The sequence below is a fragment of the Lipophrys pholis genome (genome assembly GCF_963383615.2).
Source record: "Lipophrys pholis genome assembly, chromosome: 11".
Lineage (NCBI taxonomy): Eukaryota > Metazoa > Chordata > Actinopteri > Blenniiformes > Blenniidae > Lipophrys > Lipophrys pholis.
Window position 1 is genome coordinate 12,764,419 of NC_137631.1, and position 18,934 is coordinate 12,783,352.

The following is an 18,934-nucleotide window of genomic DNA, read 5'->3' on the forward strand; positions in this document are numbered from 1 at the left end:
TTGGTGGCATCACTTTCTTCTTTCCAAACTTGAGCACTTTGGATGTGAAAATTAGTGCAAATCATTCACGTGTGTGCAGCAGGCTGAGAGAAGCTGAGACTGTCTTCAGCTTGACTGTCACATTAAGAGGATTCACAAACAAACATGAAATTCCAGAGTGATGAAAGTTGATTCCCTGGCTTTATATGCCAAAGACAATGGAGATTAGTCACAGGGAGTGCTTCAGGATTTCTCATCACTTTGGTATCGGGATTACTTTTGTCTAGACCTACATATATGAAATCATTTTTGTTTAAAAATAAATGTTTAGCAGAAGTAGACACTGTAAGCCGACAAGCAGAGAAATGAAGGACTGAACCATTGTTTTGTCGATCGTCTTTAAATCTTGCTCAAAGTCTGAACTGAAGGACAAAACTATAGTAGTCCTTTGTGTTTTAAGTTTTTCACCCCTTTAATGTGGCTTTAATGTTAAGCTAAGGAAATTAATTTATAGTCCACCTTTTAATGTGACTTAAATTATAGGTGTATTTCACATCCTAATTTTAGTTCATTAATTTCTAACCTTTACATTGGGTGAAATACAGAACTCGCTTTTATGTTTTATTCCTACTATGGTTTTACATATCAATATTTATAATTTATGTAAAATTTTGAAATGCAATTTTACCTTTTTGTAGAAATTGATTTCAACTGTCTGAAGGGTGCCATTGACGTAAATGTTGACTGATTAGTAACCAAACTCTTATCTAAATGTGATTCTCTGGCAGGTTTGGCATCTTGTGTTTGTACGTCCTCCTTCCTCCACTGCTCGGTGAAAACTTGCTCTGCTACTTCAAGCCCATCCACATCATAGGGAAGGAAAACCCTCCTGAGTCGACTGTAACGGAGTGTCTTCCAAACGAGAGGTGCTGCCAGGCGAAGGGCCACTACGGCAAACACCGGGCCCTGTCAAAGAGAGGCTGCATGGCGGAGGACGCCCGAAACGACACAATCTACTTCAGGGGGGTGTCCTACACCATGAACTACTCCTGCTGTGACTGGGAATACTGTAACTCGTGCTCGGGCATCGCAGGCAAACTCCACATCATCGGTGCACTTGTGGCTGCAGCTGTGATGGTTGGCAGCTTGTGAGAAAAGAATGACGATGTGTAACGGCGCCACGAGGAATTCAAGCCAGAGGGGAGCCAAAGGCCTCTCTGCAGCCTCAACCCATTGTAGGGCTGACGGCCTGCAGAAATCTGTGAACACCCAGTCCGAAGACACTGAGGTGTTCACTGCATGGCAGGAAGGTTTTTATTCATAACACACCTGCTTATTATGTACCAGGATTTAGATGTTGGTTATTCTTTTAAACTGTATATCTATTTGAATAATAAAATATAATGTATGCTCTTTTAAATGCTTTCAAACATGTTTCTGTCATAAACATCACCAAACTCTGGTCAGTGTGTATTTTTCTTACTGTCAAAAGATTCCCCTTCGACTATAGATGATTCAAGTCTTTCCTCTGTACCATGTAACTCACAAACTTCAACATTAAGTGTTAGTATTGAATCAAAGTACTGTGCTCAGGGCCTTGGTGGCACATCAGGTTAAGTCTTGACCTTGAGTGTTGGGGGCGCTGGTTTAAAACCCAATTGTTGTTAAAAGGGAATCTGGCATAAAATTCGAGGCAAGTCTTCTGTCGCTGCGATAATGACTCTAAAAGGAATCAACCAAAATGACACTGGTTCAAACGCCAAGAGGACGCTTTACAGACAGGTGACTGCAAAATCCCACTGATTTCAAATCAGACAAAATAAAATGCCCGGAGAGGAGGCCAATGGTAAACAAGATCAAACCATGATTTACAGCCGCCTATGTGGGATTAGAACCATCATGTACATTTTGTGATCTCACATCTGCATTGACGAAGTATTCAGTTGTAAATCCATGTGACTTTTCTTAAACTCTGTTGACTGAATATGAAGCTTTATATTTTTAAAACTCCAAATATATTCGAAAACAAATCCAGTATGATCTGCTTACATTTTGGATCATCATATAGACTTACATATTCACAAATATATTAGAATTTAGGATACAGTGCAAAAGTAAATTGTTGAATTTGTACATGTTTCAAGCTTTTTTGTTTAGTTTATATTCTGAGCTTGTCTTGTGAAATTGAAAGGACGGTATCTCGAAACATATCAAAATGACTATTTTCAAATAGAAATTCACAATCGTCACAATCAGAATTTCAAAATGCACGAGACCGAGTCTGGAACTCTAGAATTATTTGGAATTGTTAATGATAAAATGTTTTAATCTAACAGGCTCAGCGCAAAAGAAATTGAAACAGACTAAATTCACTGTGGAATTTTATTGACAGTAAGAAAAGTCGACAGTCAACAAATGCCAGGCTTTATTTTTTGGAGAGTAAAAGAGCAGCTGAAGCAAAGTGTACAGTATGAGGTTTGGACAGTTCTTTATTTCCCTTTAATAAGGCTGCTGGGTCTCCCCATAGTGGATATACATATATATACAGGAGATTGCTATACTGGAGTTACACTGAGGGCAGAGGGTCCATAGTACACAGACTGCAAAAAACAACACGAATAGAGCCTCACCTCCAGGTATTAGAAATTAGCGGGGGGGGGGGGGGGGGGGGGCAGCACAGGAAGTGAAGGGGAGATGACGCAGTCTGAGAGCCTGACTTGACTGCCTAATAACTTAACACTAGAAAATAACATACAGATTTCACGCACAGTGCATCTTAAATAGGTTACGTGAGGAACCATTTACCATAAATATCTGTATTTCCGGGAACCAACATATATATATAAAAAAAAAATGATAAAAAAAACAAACAAAACTTAGTGTTCAGTCTTTAATTTTTTTCTTATTTTCTCCTTTCCGTCGTCGTGCAAATCATTCTTTCGTTCCCTTGAAGTTGAGCGTTTTTGACGCCGCGCCAACACCTGATCCAAAATAAACAAGGAAAAGGACGCGGAAACCCCCCCCACCCACCCACTTAAAAGCATATGAATTAGTATAAAACAAACAAACAAACAAACAAACAAACAAACAGAACACCACAGTCAACTCATCACAAAAGAACCCACAGACACACAGAACAGCAAGAACACAGTACTCTTTTTTTTTTTTTCTTTTCTTTTTTTAATCTTCGCCATTATTCCTCTTCATGGTCAGTATCATCTTTATGGTCTTTCTCCTGGCGTACTGGTTGGCGGCAGCGGAGTGGTCCTCCTCCCTGGTGGCTCAGTGGAACTGGGAGGCTGCTCTCCAATTGGCTGGTCAGTTCAGCAGTGATATATTATCTCTCAATTTCACAGTGTGGTGGGATAAGGAGGGTGAGAGGGTGGAGGCCAAAGGGAAGGATATTGCAGGTGGGAACAGGAATCAGAGAAACCACAGCAACAACAACAAAACAATTAGACAGTCCGACCATCCATGACGGGGAAGTAAACAAAATGGCCGCTTCACTCCTTCCTTCTGAGTTTCATTCCTGCCAACCCGTGTGGATGGGAAGGCCTTCGATGGCTGGATTGAAACTGATCGGATGGCCAGTGTTTGTGGCAGTGGAGAGGAGATGAGTGAGGAAAGGTTAAGGCTGATATGATCCACTGGCTGATGGTCTCGACAGGGCTATATGTCGTCAGGAGAACAGGGATGCGTGTGGTGGGTCGATGTGTGATTGGCAGGTCAGAGGACGAATCCCCGCTCAGTTGGCTCAGGCACGCTGCTGCAGTGCCCGCCTCTTGCGGCTGTAGTAGTGACGCATGCCGGTCTGTCTGGCAAAGTTCATCATGTAGTTTTGTTTACGTGTGCTGCAGGGATACAAAGACAGTGAAAGAGGGAGGGGCAGAGGAGGAGTGTGAACGTCAGTCACCAAGTGGCCGGATGCTAAAAATTCACGCCTTCCCATGCACGCACTTTGGTCCATGCACACAAACGCACAAATGGTTGAATGCAGCTTCCACACTCTCACACATTCAAGTTCATGCAAGCATTTTTTTTTAGTCCAGTTTCAACCATAACCTCAAACACTCAACAGCTGCATGGATCTCATGACTCAGAGAATGAGTGGCATTACTTCACACACCTGGATTTATTTACACTCTGCACAAATGAGAGGCAGCTACATGGTAAACATGACAATAGAACTAACTACATGTATTTAATGATGGACCAACTGTCACAGAACAAAACGTGGGACACAGGAAGTCTAGAGACACAGAGACTAACATGGTGACAAGGGCGAACCTCTGACACTGAGTGTTTGAGGTCAGAGTAAAGAAAAAATAATAACTGAAAAAAGAAGGTCATAAAAGTGCAGGGTGGGGAGCAGGAAAGGGGTGGTTATTGAACTAAGTCACAGAGAAAAGCTGCAGAAGATCACTGTTGCTTAGCCTGTTCATTGCCTCTTCCATCCAGCAGGGCGGTGCCAGTGAGCCAGGAGTACAGCCAGGGCAGGCAGGGGCCTCTGCGAAGCACGGGGGAGGGCAGGAGGGCTCGGGGAGGGGGAGGGGAGGTGGTGTGTGTGTGTGCGTTATGGTTGATGTCGTGGAGGCGGACATGAGGAATGGCTAGTAAAATGTGTGTGTGTGTGTGTGTGTGTGTGTGTGTGTGTGTGTGTGTGTGTGTGTGTGTGTGTGTGTGTGTGTGTGTGTGTGTGTGTGTGTGTGTGTGATAGAGAGACGTGAGAAGGAAGCTCCTGGCTCAGTCATGTTGTTGTTGTCCTCAGACAGACAGACAGCCATGAGGCAATATTGGATGGAGAGCTGTCGCCACAGTCGATCCATAAAGCCATGCAAGGTGGGAGAAGGTTGAAATAAGTCAAATGAAACTCTGGTTGAATTGAGTTCATTTGAACAAAATGGCGTGAGATGCCTCCCATCACAAGCTGATGAAGCTGATGTATAAATGGGGAATTTCAATCTTTTGGCATGAGTGTCAAAAAAGTTTAGTTTCTTTTCATGCAGGGTTGCTGGACTGAAAGTTTGGCTTGTAATTTAGCAGCTGGGTTAAAAAAAAAACTGCAAAACTCTGAAGTAGAGGTAATAGCAAGAATGAAACAAACAGATACAGGCATAGTGATGGATTACATCACACATATAAACACACACACATCATACCATTGACATTTGTGTATGTACAATATAACATTAAAAATGCCTCGGCAAATGTGCATATGCCATATTAAAATGAAAAGTGTTTATTGGGGAGTTTGAGTTTTGAGGTTTTATTGAACTATTTAGAAGAAAGCGTGTCGTTTCTCAAGCATCGACCATTTGCCACAACTGTTGCAAAAACACTTCTGTCCCACTTTCCACTTTGCTGTCAGAATTATTCTGTGTTCAGAGCTGTCTTTTCACATCTGTCATTTTGTTAGTGAGCCGCTGGCCTGCCTTTTGACCTGCCTGGGACTTGAGTTTGAGTGAGGGCATGGAGATGATCATGGTGATAAATGAAGAGGGCTGAGTGTGCAAGTGAAACTGAGGGAGGGTTTCTGCAGTGTAAACGGAAGAAAGAAAGGGGTTGGGGGGGGGGGGGGGGGGGGGTGAGGGTGAGGGGAGGGGCTGCATTCAGGAAGAGGCGGAGAACTTACCTGGCACTACAGCCATGCCAGAGGGAGCAGAATACAGAAAAGAGCAGAGATTAGAGCGCGAGAGGGGGGAGGCAGGAGGAGGGGACTGCTGTCTCGCAGAAAGGTCTGCGGGGGGAGGAGCCCCGGCCTGGGGAGGCGGGGCCAAAAAGAAGGAAGAAAGAGGTAGAAGGCAAGAAAGATAGTAGAAGTTCAAGTAAGGGGTGAGAGTCAGGAGAAGAAATAATACAAAAGAGAAATGCAGAGCAGAAGAAAATGGTGTAGATCAAGTGAGGAGAAAGTCAAGAAATATAACAAAGAAGAAGAGAAAATAAAAGAAACAAGACAGAGGTGAAGAAAGAGAGCAAAGTGTACAGCAGTAATCCATTGGTTGTTTGCCAGAATGATAAGATAAAGAGGCAAAGGGGACGTTTGGAGGAAAGAAAGGAGAAGGGAGAGAGGAGGAGGAGGAAGAGGAGAAGGAGGAGGAGGACGGGGTAAGGCAGGAAAAGTTGCAGCACAAGCGGAGGAGTGGGCATGACCACAGAATCAAAGTCACCGGTGACATTGGGCGGCAGGGAGGGACGGCACAGGGAGCAAAAACAAAATATTGAGCAGGAGGAGTGGGAGGAGGAATGTGTGAAGGAGCGGTGAACAGAGAGAAATAAACAACAGAGCAAAGTGTGAGGATCACGGTCACTCTTTTCAGCAGACACTGTTGAAAACTGAGCGAGTGCAAGGGAGGGAGTGCGACAGGCCACGACCATGTAGACCAAGGACAGCTCGGGTTAGGTAGGTGTGTGTGTGTGTGTGTGTGTGTGTGTGTGTGTGTGTGTGTGTGTGTGTGTGTGTGTGTGTGTGTGTGTGTGTGTGTGTGTGTGTGTGTGTGACTGAGTGTTTGTGTGAGTATGTGTGTGTGTGAGTATGTGTGTCTGTGTGTGTGTGTCTATCTGCAACTTTGGATAATCTGTTCATGACATGGCTGTTGTTTGCAGCATTTGAAATGCTTTGAAGGAAGGTCTCAATGAAAAGTCTGCACAAACACCAGCAGGACTCTTGCTCTAATGTCCAGAGCAAATGCATTCGAAATGCTTTATGATGTTGCCATGGTATGAATATGCCACAGACCAGTAGAGGATAGACACAGTTCATGATATCTTCAGTGCCCTGCAGAATCTCCACTTATGTAACTTTTGAGCTCTGTTTGAAAAGCTGGGATGGTCTCCCACTTGGAGAGAGTTTACTGGTCCTCTGGAGTGTTATTCCAAATGGGAGGAAACTGAACACTTTCGGTTTCAGAACTGGAATTTCAAAGCACAGAGGCAAATTGAAAGCACCGCAAAGAATAAGAGAATAAGTGTCTGCAAGGTCCTTAAAATGAACTTTTCTATTATTCCGGTCATGCCTTGCAATGAGTGAATGAGTGAATGTTGTAAACAAATGAGCGCGAGCGTGGTTTATGTCTCATGAATGCTACAAGTGCAATGATTTATTTAATTTATGACCTTCGTCGTGTAACAGCTAACACTTTTTAAAATCATGTGGGAAAAGAGGAGATCTATTCGAAGACATGACAAGTTCTTCAACTGGAAGACTCATGGGACTTACAAACACTGAGAGTATGATGACCAGACAGCAGGAGTTGATCTGTTGTAAACAAAGTGTCCATCTACAACAACACCTTCCATAACAACACAGTGCGCGTTGATTTCTTTTCTCTGCTTGCCTCACATCAGATTTGCATTTAAAACAAGCGATTTCTCAGACGTTTGTTGGAGGTGGCGAACAGCACAAATGTCGATGTATTTCTAGCTGTATCCATGTGTCAGTGTGGAGCAGAGGGAACCATTTGCACAGGTGAGGCTGAGGCACAGGTAGAGACGGGATTCAGATCGGGGCCTTTGTTGGGGACCAGTCTGGGGAGGCCGGGGACCGGCCGGGAATTGAGTACTCACAGAACTACTTCCACATGGTCCAATGCCCACTGGTCATGTCCTGCACCATCGTGTCGTGGCTGCCACCACCGCAGCATCACTCCTTTAACCCTCGCCTCACTGGAGAGATGATGGGAACATTGATTGGTCAGTCGGGGTCAATAAGTGTGTGACGATAATATATGTGATCTATTTCCAACCAATCCATGAATGAATAAGAAAGCACCTGATTCACATGTTTTTAAGAAGAGTATAAACAGTGACAAGCTCACAGAGTACCTTTTATGTCTATATTTTATTACAAATATTATGTGTTTTTAGCAATAATGACTGATGGTTTTTTTTCTTTTTTATAAAGGTTTGATCTTTTTTATCCAGTATGGAGTGTGAGTTCACGCTGCTGTAACGTAATTTGTTGATTGATAAACTATTTTGAACATAATAACTGTTAAAAAGAACTTTGTGAAACTTTTACATTTCAAGTTAGGAGCAAGTCAATTAAAAGTGTGTGTCTTCTTCAAGAAAAATCATTTTGTGATTTTTTTTGTTAGTAATTACAATTATAAATGTTTTTTCAGAAGTGGATGACTTAGACACGTTAACTGCTGTAAAACGTTGATTTAAAAGAGAGAAACCGTATTACATAAAAGATGTCAGTTCCAACTCCTAGAGTCCTACCATAACAAAGCAGACAACATTTAAATTGGGTAGATCCTGACAAGTCTTTGTGTGTCTTTATGCGTCACTCACAGTGGGATGTTGTAGGAAACTCTCTGGGCCTTTATGAAGTCTTTTGGCTGATGCTGGGCGATTACGTGCCAGCTGACCCCGTTGTTGACGCTGTACTGTAGCAGCACAGCCCGGTCAACTGTGTCAGCTTGATCCAGAGCTATGTTACAGCTGTCTGTCTGTGCCACACTGCCAATCTGCAGCACAAACATGATCTTACTGCAGGGAAGAAAACACAAGAGGATACGAGATGTCAACTATCCCACGTGGATGATATAAATCCTTTATGGATCAAACTAATCTGATGTAGCTAGGACAGGGGTCGGAAACCCGCGGCTCCGGAGGCACATGCAGCTCGTTCGTCCCTCTGCTGTGGCTCCTTGAGCCTCGGCTCTACTAGTGGGCTGGGCCGGGACAGTATGGGAAGGCAAAGTGACACCCAGACCCAACTGTGTTGCGCGGTCCCACTACAGAGAGTGCGGTAAAATGTAGACAGGGTTGTGAACGCCACGTAACAACGCGGGCATGCGACGCTATTACGCAACAATAGTGGCGGGAAAAATGCAGAAGTTTCAGCAGCAACGCCGCGGCGTCCAAAGCCGTGAGCCTCTATTCTCTGTGACACAGCTTGGAAACCTTTCTCCTTCTGAACAGCAGCGTCCAGCTCCCGCTGGATCTCCTCCTCTCCTGTTGAGTAGAGGAGCGTCTGAACCTTGTTGGAAGACCACGGTGCTGTGGAGCGCCCATATTTCAATAAACCCAGTCAACAAAAAAATCAGTGAGCAGAAAGCGGCTCCCAGTGTGTTCTGTTCAGTGGGAAACGGGTCCAAATGGCTCATTGAGTGATGAAGGTTGCCGACCCCTGAGCTAGGATGTCAATAACTATATTAGTCAGTACTGAGCTTACTTATGTTTTGGTAGTACCTGTACCTGGCTCGAGTAAGGTCCAGCGGTTTGGTAACTGCCTGCCTCATCTTACAGCCATTAAAGTAGAGCGAGTCTCCGTGGGCGTGTGGCGATAGCTGCCCACAGCCACTGCCCACTCCACCACCCTGGATAAGCTGCCAGCTCTCCTGAGACACGCTGCCAGACTCAAAGTTGTCCTTGATGGAGCTGGGCAAGTCAGTGTTGGAGAGGGAGCAGTCGTCACCTAGAAGAAGTCACGAATATGGAAAAATATATCATGGTATAAACAGAAAGAAGCAGTTTCTTCAAGAGACCATCTTGATGAGATCAGGTTCCACATATTAAAGTCTCCTCTATCTGAAATAAACATGAAGATAAAAAAGCAACATGTGTGTAACAGGTTGAATATGATGAGCTGTTTGTGGCCCACCATGATGTCCCTCATCACAGATGCAGATCACTCCACTTGTGCAATAGCCGTGGCCACTGCAAAGCCCCGGGCAGGCCTCGCCAATGTAAACATGGTCCACGCCCCAGCTCTGACGCTCTCCTGTCCCCTCCTTTTGAATCCAGCGGAACTGTGTAGCCCTGCAACAAAATACACAAAAGTAACTGTGCTACAACATTAAGATTTGTGGGGAAACTGCCAACTAAAACACAGTGTGTGGTCCTACCCTGAAGAGACATGGTCGGGCAGCTGGACAGTGACCCGAGTCCACGTTGAGCTGTTGACTGGACTGTAAATTGTGGATTCGTGGAACTGAAAGGGAGAGCAGCCCACGTTGTTGACTGAGGAGGGGAGGCACTCTGACTGCACCAGCTGCCATGAGTCGGACCTGAAGGGAGAGTGGAAGAGGTGAAACTGCCTGTTGAGATGTTGCTGCCACAGCTGGACTCCAAAACCTCTTGATGTCTGGCTCTAGCTTGTTTGCATCCTTCTTTTTCTGTTCATTTCTACCTTGCATCCTTCCTGTACTGCAGCAGGACAGAATGATGGTCTTCACAGATGTCTGCCTCGCAGCCGACAACAATCTGCAAGAATGTGAGAGAGGATGAAAAAGACTGAAATCAAATGTGCACAAAATACAGAAGCAACCATAGCAGTGAGACCAAACCATACCTTGAACTGTAAAATGTATCCAGGCTGCACAATAAGTTCTCGAGTGGCCAGGATGTTGTGTGTCCTGTCCTGGTTCTTGTTTGGCCAGTACAGGTGAAATGAGGGATTTCCACAGAAGCCAGCTGTACGCACAGCGTTCGGGTAGAAACTCCAACTTTCTTCATGTGAAACACCCTCTAATGAGAGGCAAAGAAAGCAATTGAGAAACACTGGTGATTCCCCATAACTGTAAAGTGTTCCAGCTTGGACGAGACCAACACGTGAGCGCACCATCATCAAAGGTGTCGAGCAGCGTGGATGGGTTGATGTCTGACCCTCCAACCAGGATGTTGTCTATAGCCCACTGGGCTCTTTCTAGGCTTGGGGTGGCCAGGCCGGAAGAAATGGTGAAAGGCTGCCACCAGCGCAGGCGAGTAGCATTGGTAAGAGCTCCTTCTGGTAGAGCAATATAGTCTCTTCTCACAGACACATACTTCAAATAGTCCATTTCATGTAGCAGAGTCCACGACACACCTGAGGAGCAAGTGTTGGAATTACAAAGGATCCACAAAGAAATATGATTAATACTATAAATCAAATTGAAATATTGTATCTACCGCCATCAGTAGAATAGTCCAGCAGCACTCCCTCCTTACGACATGTAGGGCGATGGCACAAGGTCATGTTATCCTCACTCCCAATCCTAGCCCAATATTCCACAAACCTATCGATGTAAACATACAGGTTAGATTACAATACAATGGAAAAAGTAATTCCTTTCCAAATTCATTTGATACATTGACAGAAAAAGTGTTACAAGCATTTTTGTTATATTATAATTTTAGCTTATTTGTAATAAAAAAACAGATGACTTCAAAATATTTGAGTATTTTTCGGTCATAAATGACTCAAATAAACTTTAATATGCTTCAGAAATTTTAGCTGATGAGAGTAAAAAAAACATTAAAATAATAGATGCACCTGTCCAGGTCATAATATAGTTAAGTAGGTATTGAAATATGAACAAAAATGTTCTTGCTGTCATGGAGAGAAACTGAGTACTGACTTGGCCCCACGGAGGTCCATATCGGCAGTCACAGCCTGCCGGGCATCGGCCCCACCAAAATACAGAGCTGTTCCCTCCACCAGCACGCCGCAGTCCGTGCAGGGCTTACCACCCTCCAGCACCTGCCACTGAGGGCCTGCTGCCCCCTCCCAGTCAAACCGCTCCTTCAGAGAGGCCTGCAGGAGAACAAAACCAAAACAGAACTAAATCCTGGTCCATAAGAATAAATACTAGTATTTCTTCTGTAGTGAACGAGTGTTGGTAATTTGATGTAGGTCAAACAGCTGACCTTAAGAGCAGTGCTGGCATAGCAGTTTGGTCCGGTGAAGCCTGGATCACAGAGGCAGCGCTGATTCAGACAGTCTCCATGTCCTCCACAGTGGCTCTCACATGCTGGTCCGATGTAGAAGTTCTCCACACCCCACTGAATGTCAGAGTGCTGCTGGTAAAACCTGAACCTGACCGCACTGAGGAAAAGACACAAGATTAGATGAGCAACAGGCAATTGATATAACGTTACAACAGTAATCAAATGTTCAATTACTTCCATATGAATTATAATCTTCTTAATACTGTTTATCTGTATCTTCTTTCCTGACACAATGCCTTGCCTATAGGCATGCAGGGACCTAAAATACTTAAACTGCTGTCTTTTTGCTGCCTCCACTCCTTGCATCCTTCCCATTCAAACACTGCTGCTCACCTCCATTCCTCTCCTCTCTAATGGAAACTTTTTCTTCTACGCTACAAATCACTGTATCATCTGTAGCCCATAGAGACTTCTGTATCCTAACTCCATCTGTTGGCCTGTCTATCACTATTGCAAACAAGAAACAACTCAATGTTGATCCTTGGTGTAATCCCATCTCCACTTTGAAAGCCTCAATCACACTGCTAACAAATCTGCTGTCTGACAGACTTTTCCCATACCTGTTATCCAATATCCTCTTGTCTTAGCGCCCTATTTGATGCTCTCCTAAAACCACAAAGACGCTTCGCATCTCCTTCTGACCTTGTCCGTGAACACTGATCTGATCTACGCCTGTCCTCTTAACCTAACCTTAAAACATAAAATTACTGCACAGTTATGTTTGTGGTCAAACGTATGTGATGGCAGATGAATTACTTACGTGTCAGCCAGGCTGTCAGGCAAAGGATAGACTGCCCTCTTCCAGCCGTCCGCATTGAAGAAGACTGAAGGCTGGGAGACCTGACCACCGCAGCGTGGATCAGCTGGCAGGCACTGAGGAACCAGATACTTCCAGGTCACTCCAAAGTCGACTGAATACTGAACATGAACTTGCCGGTCGGCGTGCCGTTCTGGCACACTGCAGCCTACAGCCATCTATATAAACACAGATACAGATATGGTTAATATTATTGTCACAAACTTGTCCCTCAAACTTACATTTTGCAAACACAATACATTACGGAAACATGTGTTCCAGAAACTAAAGATGTTTTAAACTTCCCACAAGTCAACAATAGCCCATGTAATTAGTTACCTTGAACTGCATGACCCAGCCCTTGTCAGGAATGATGTCATGGGTAACAGCGTACACCTCTCTCCCATCAGCGTTTCCACAAACCATCACTCCATCAGGAGAGCTGCAGAAGCGCTGCACTGAGCAGTCCTCCGAGAACAACCAGTGCTCACTCACTGACAAAGAAGAAAGCAGAACAGGCACATGTGAAATGCTTTGAAAACCCAAAAATGTAAAACCGATTTTCTTTTAAGAGAAAATACCGATGGGTGTTTCTTCCTGCTCACTCAGTTGATCTATTCTTCCTGAAGTCTCATCCGCTGGTGCTCGCTCATGGTTTGGCAACGCCACACCTCCGAATGTGTCAGAGATCTGTGCCCGGGGATCTGAGCCAGCAATGAGGACGTTATCCAGAGCCCAATCACTGTGGTCAGCCCCATCATGTTGTGGTTGCCACCAGCGCACACGCACTCCCTCCTGGCGGGCAGCAGGGGGCAGCAGCACATTGACAAACCTGAAGACAAAAATACTAAATAAGATACCCTGCTTCCCTCCACTTGTTTGTGACTAACTTGTTGTACGTAAACTGATAGTGTATGTACCCAGGCTTAGTGTACAGATCATAGAAAATCTCTGTTAGTAGATGCCAATTAATGCCTCCATTCAAACTGTACTCCAGAAGGACTCCCTGGTTGCGGTTACTTGGTGGGATCATGCAACCGTACATGAAGTAGAACTGGATGAACTCAGCGTTGGTGAGGTTCAGGTCCACAGACACGAGCTGACGGCTGCAGCTCTGCACACACAAAGAGAAATGTCTTCAATTCAGAAACCCAATTTTATGCCCTCACACAGCCAAAGCAATTGGGAACTTTTTATTCTACCACTCAATGCAAACAGCAATTCTCTGGACTTCACTCTGGCAGAGAACCATTCCACATTTAATTAACATGTCAATAAATATCCACTCCAGCACTGAATTAAATGCCCCGGAGAATCTTAAACCGCTCATAAAAACTAGCAGCTACTTACTTTGTGGTCATTTCCCCAACAGTCTGATACATGAGGCTGCATTTTTCAGATACTGTTAAAGGGCTATCTCATTCTACATTATGTCTGAGTCCCCTGCTGCTGCATTGAATCAGCTAATTTTCTGTAGTTTCTGTTGAAGTTTGTTGTTTCAGTGCCTTTATAGCTTTGAGAGAAGGTTGATCAATGTGTAACTTTCTTCTATTGATGATAAAATGAGAATAAACAAAACAGAAAATTGTGAAGCAAAACTATATTTGCATTTTTATCAGTGCAGTATACATAACCCGTGGAAGAGCTCAGAAAAAGATGGAAAACTTAGGATTTATCCTTGTTATATCAGTTAGCAGAAGGAGAACGGCTCAAACAACACAGTAGACTTACACCACTGAAGTGGAGAGCAGCTCCAGATGCCACAGCTCCACACACAGAGCTGAGTTTTCCACCAGTGAGTATGTGCCAGTGACTGAGTGACGGAGCTCGACTGAAGCTGTCCTTCAGCTGGGAGGGTAAAGGAACCACAGGCTCATCACAGTACTCGCCACCCCACTCTGCGTCACACCTGGGAAAAAGAGAATGTAAAGAGCCCATCTTAAAGATAAACCAGCAAGTAAGTGATACTTAGTTGATTCATATAAGTCATGCAACAAAAACATAAAATACATACATACTCTGGTTATGAATGCAACTGTTTAATCGCATGAACACACAAGACTTTAAAAGAAAAATTCTATAAGTATGTATTGACAGATGCCTTCTCCTGCTGCACAAAGAATCTACCTACAGGTACTAATACAGTCCCCTTGACCTTTCCTTTCCTTTCCTTATCTTTCCTTTCCTTCCATCCATCTATCCATCCATCCTGCTTTATCCAACCTCGGATTGCTGGACCTGATCATGGCTGAAACTTGACAATAGCAGGGTACATCACAGGCTGAACAGAGAAACAATCACAAACACACCAATAGGCAAAGCAGAGTCATCAATTAGACTCAAAAGCACGTTTTTGGATTATGTTCCTGACAAAAAAACAAACGCTTGCACAGGGAGAATATACAAACTGTACACAGAACGACCACAAGCCACAAGTTGAACTGATATAGTGCTACCCACTATTACCACGGAGAACAATACTCTCAGTGAATTATCTTTTTTCTTTATATCGACAAGAAGCATACATGATGGTGTTTTAACTCACAAACAGGAGCTCTGCTGGCAACGTCCATGTCCAGAGCACATGTCAGGACAGCCGTCTCCAATATAGAGGTTATCCAGGGCCCACGTCTGCTGTTTGTCAAAAGGAGCCTGCTGGAACCAACGGAACCGAGTGGCTGGAGACCTGAAGACAAACAAAGCAAGTCAATATATTGCATACAGGCTTAATTCGAAATAAATAACAAAAGAAGAATATAAATTGCACAGCATCAAAAATACTGTACATTTTATGTGTATTGAAAACCACCTGACCTGGCATATGATGGGATGGGCAGGGTAATGCGACCCCACTTGTTAAAGGTGTCAGACACCAGAAGCCGCTGCAGAGTGTAAGAAGAGCAGTCAGGGCTTGTAGGGAGACAGTCTCTAACCACAGGCTGCCAGGATAATCCCAGATCCAGAGAATACTCCAGGTCCACAGCTGCAGAGAATAAACACACAAACATATTTTTAATTATAACACTGTTTGTATTGATTGTATTTAATGATAGATAACATAAAACTACAACAGAATGATTATTAAAATCTGCTCTATTATTATACTGTATATCACTCATGTTTTTTTAACTGGTTTGCAAATTTTCCTTCATAATGAATTTTTCTTACAATAGCAGGAGTTGGTGACCGAGCAGGAGGCAGAAAAGTCAAACTGGATGAAGGCGTCTTGACCCAAACTGATGTCGGTGGTGACGGCATAGCGAGTGTTGGACTTTTCTATGAATGCGAAAGCAGGACCGTCAGAGCCGCAGACCGGCATCCGGGTGCCTCCAGGATGCAAGAGCCATGAGCGTCCATCGATAGAGGAAAAATCATCTTCTAGAGGTCCCCAGCCACTGGCGCTGCCACCTACAACCACCTATGAATCAAAAAGGTAAGTGTTTGCAGAGTAGGCAGATGAAGTGGAAAGTAAATTGCCATAACAGCTGATGAAGGGATAAAAAAAAAGGATGAATCATCATCATAAAGTTCCGGCACATAATTGAAAATGACTGGGAAATGTACTGATGGGTGGATCATTTACTGTACCTGGTCAATGACCCATGGGCTGTAAAAGTGTCCACTTTCAGAAGGCTGCCACCAGCGCAGGCGAGTGGAAGGTGTGCGAGCACGCAGTGGGATTTCCAAAGCCACTAGACGAGCCTGATTACTGCTATTGCTGAAAAGAAATTCCTGCAGGAGTCCCCAAGTGAGACCTCCATCTACAGAAAACTGCAGCAAAACGGGCTGAGAGCGAGGGTCCGGAGCCGCTTTACCACAGCCGAGCCGCAGGAAGAACTGAACAAACCTACAGGGTACAGGCAAAAGCTTATGGGGATATTCATGAAACTGTATGCTCTATTATACCCATTATTTCAAGATGCACTTCGGTAAAGCATGCTTTTATTGGTATACCTGGCATTTGACAGATCCATGTCATTGGTCACCAACATGCGTAAACCATCCTCACTAAAGAATAGATGATTCCCACTTGACATGATGCCACACTTCCTAGATGGTTTACCACCACTCAGCAGTCTGAAACGTTCAGCATCCACAGCTCCACCTAAAAACACAAGGAACTTGCAATTATAAACTAAATAGGTAAAAAAAACAAGTTAGCAGAGTTCTAATTATTTTACATCTGACTAAAAATATGTTACCTGTAGTCTGTAGATACACAAAAGAAAGTAAATGAGAAATTTGCAAGAATAAACTGACATCACACTGAAAAAATTGAAAGCCATAAAAGTACCATGACCCAATCAGTTTTAGTCTTAAGTCACACAAACAGGATTTATGACAACATCAATAAAAGGCTTATAGATGCATAACGTTACAAATGACAAGCCATACACAGCGATTTCTGCACTTGTGTTGGTGTACCTTCAAAGTCCTCCTTGAGGAAGTCAGGATTGGGTGCATCAGGCACTGAGCAGTCAGATCCAGAGTAACCAGGATCACACACACAGTGGGTGCCACCGACACAAGCACCGTGACCATTACACATGTCCTGACACTGGGGGCCAATGTAGATGTTGTCCAGGGCCCATGTTGGAGGAGCAGAACCAGAGGAGAAGAAGCCTTGATACCAGCGGAACCTCACTGATCTGCATCATAGTGAAGAAATTGTGAGATATTCAGAGGCACAACCAGATAGAAAAATAATACTTGATGCTGTAAGTCTGGTTTCTACTATTGTTTTGCCTTTGTCTCTTACCCACAGAGACGAAGTTTGCCAAAGTGGATGACCTCCCTCCTCCAACCTTGAGTGGTCCCGGGGAAATAGATACTGGCAGGGTGAAGTTCTGTGGAGCAAAGTGAGGAGGGCTGGGGTCCCCCGGCACACAGAGGGACCAAAAGGTGCCACGTGGCACCAAAGTCCCGAGAGAACTCAAGACGCACTGGGTGGGCAGAGGAACTTTCAGCTGTGCAGCCCACATTGATCTGTAGGGATAAGTTAAAATGAGATGAGTGGACACGACAAGCGTTTCATGCGTTGAGTATGATTTATGTCCACAAGGTTTGGAAACAGAAGTCTGTGTTTGTGCACCTCAAACTGGATGATGGTGTTCTCATTTACGTCAATGTCTCTGGTAGTGATGGAGTGCTCGCCAAGCTCACTGGAGACAAACACCATAGCTGACTCATCCTCCTCTCTGCAGCATATTCACACACACAAATACAAAGATTAGTCAAGAACATATTTTTACAAGCTTTTATGGAACAGAAACACTAAAGACATTATTATTATTAGTTCAGTTTTTCTTACAGGCCAGTCTTCTGGTAGGGGCAATAAAGACCCGTATTTCCTCCGGGAGAGAACAGCCAGTTGGACTCATTGGGGCCCTCTTCGAAACTGTCTATCACCACCGGTAGGTTATGTAAGGAGCTGCCATCGATGATGAGATCATCTATCACCCACACCTCCTCCTTCTTACCTAAAGGGTACACAATTATGATTATTAATAAGGAGCTATTTAATTTTGTTCAAAGACGGCAGTACATGGGAAAAAAAATCTGAACTCATACTGGTGTTTCTGGAGAAGTGGACAACAAGAGAAGGGCTAAATAAAGATTGAGTAAAAAAAGCAGAAAATAAACAGTGAAAGAGTTTTATCACACATCAACAAAGTGTGTTCATTCACCACTGTTGTACGGCTGCCAGAGTCTGAAGCGGGTGGCGTTGGTTTGAGCGCTGGCTGGCAGCGGCAAGTGGAGGAACAGAGTGTCGGTGGAGGCTGGGAAGTAAAACTCATCCAGCAGGAGCCAGCTGATTCCTCCATTCACAGAATACTGCAGCAGCACTGAATGGGAGCGCTCCGGGACACCTAGAGAGGGACACGTAATCACCTATTGCACCAAGGTTTCAGGAAAAACAACTATTCCCCTTCCTATTTCAAAATGCTGTCATGGTTTTGATGTGCATGTTTCTCAAAACCTGTAAACTGTTTATATCTAAAAATTTAAAGCTTTGTGGCCATATACTAGTCATTACAACAGTCCTCAGATCTTTAGCAGTAGGATCATCTCATCAAAGATTCAACAGTTTCTCACATATTTGTGACCCAAATTATTGAAAGCTGTGGATATCTTAAAAAAAAGGCACAGAAGCACTCCCTTGTTGTGGTTTTTTGACAACTTTCCAGCCATTACATGAAATAAATTATGCAAAATGAGTTTTATGCAATGAAAATGCAACGGTGCCACACAAACAGTGTTTATTACCCTTAGTGATAAATTTGAAGGAGAACTGGATGTAGAGAGTGTTTGTACAGTCCAGATCCCGTGATACTATCATTCGCAGACCGTCCTGCATATAAAAAGAATAAGTTGGTTAATATGTTAGGTACAAACAGTGATATATACATTTGAAGATGCAATGATGTGATTCAGTTGTAATAATAT

At 43.9% G+C, this 18,934-nt stretch overlaps 1 protein-coding gene across 1 annotated transcript in view; it reads right to left on the reverse strand.

Annotated features, from left to right (window-relative positions):
* Window positions 1-3,162: 3,162 nt before the first annotated feature.
* The window catches only part of reln (reelin), a gene marked incomplete at its 5' end in the record, with an annotated part of 104,464 nt that continues 88,692 nt past the window's right edge, over window positions 3,163-18,934 (reverse strand). Inside the window, 28 exons of the mRNA XM_080474564.1 lie at window positions 3,163-3,830; window positions 7,543-7,641; window positions 8,272-8,469; window positions 9,181-9,400; window positions 9,587-9,744; window positions 9,831-9,992; window positions 10,115-10,188; window positions 10,277-10,452; window positions 10,547-10,789; window positions 10,873-10,979; window positions 11,322-11,497; window positions 11,611-11,788; window positions 12,452-12,666; window positions 12,827-12,981; window positions 13,069-13,319; window positions 13,408-13,601; window positions 14,219-14,396; window positions 15,033-15,173; window positions 15,302-15,470; window positions 15,656-15,905; window positions 16,076-16,334; window positions 16,442-16,592; window positions 16,913-17,136; window positions 17,247-17,473; window positions 17,580-17,685; window positions 17,799-17,967; window positions 18,175-18,357; window positions 18,755-18,839. Coding sequence (XP_080330690.1) covers window positions 3,734-3,830; window positions 7,543-7,641; window positions 8,272-8,469; window positions 9,181-9,400; window positions 9,587-9,744; window positions 9,831-9,992; window positions 10,115-10,188; window positions 10,277-10,452; window positions 10,547-10,789; window positions 10,873-10,979; window positions 11,322-11,497; window positions 11,611-11,788; window positions 12,452-12,666; window positions 12,827-12,981; window positions 13,069-13,319; window positions 13,408-13,601; window positions 14,219-14,396; window positions 15,033-15,173; window positions 15,302-15,470; window positions 15,656-15,905; window positions 16,076-16,334; window positions 16,442-16,592; window positions 16,913-17,136; window positions 17,247-17,473; window positions 17,580-17,685; window positions 17,799-17,967; window positions 18,175-18,357; window positions 18,755-18,839 — 4,845 coding nt within the window. The 3' untranslated portion in view covers window positions 3,163-3,733. The remainder of the gene's footprint in view (window positions 3,831-7,542; window positions 7,642-8,271; window positions 8,470-9,180; window positions 9,401-9,586; window positions 9,745-9,830; window positions 9,993-10,114; window positions 10,189-10,276; window positions 10,453-10,546; window positions 10,790-10,872; window positions 10,980-11,321; window positions 11,498-11,610; window positions 11,789-12,451; window positions 12,667-12,826; window positions 12,982-13,068; window positions 13,320-13,407; window positions 13,602-14,218; window positions 14,397-15,032; window positions 15,174-15,301; window positions 15,471-15,655; window positions 15,906-16,075; window positions 16,335-16,441; window positions 16,593-16,912; window positions 17,137-17,246; window positions 17,474-17,579; window positions 17,686-17,798; window positions 17,968-18,174; window positions 18,358-18,754; window positions 18,840-18,934) is intronic.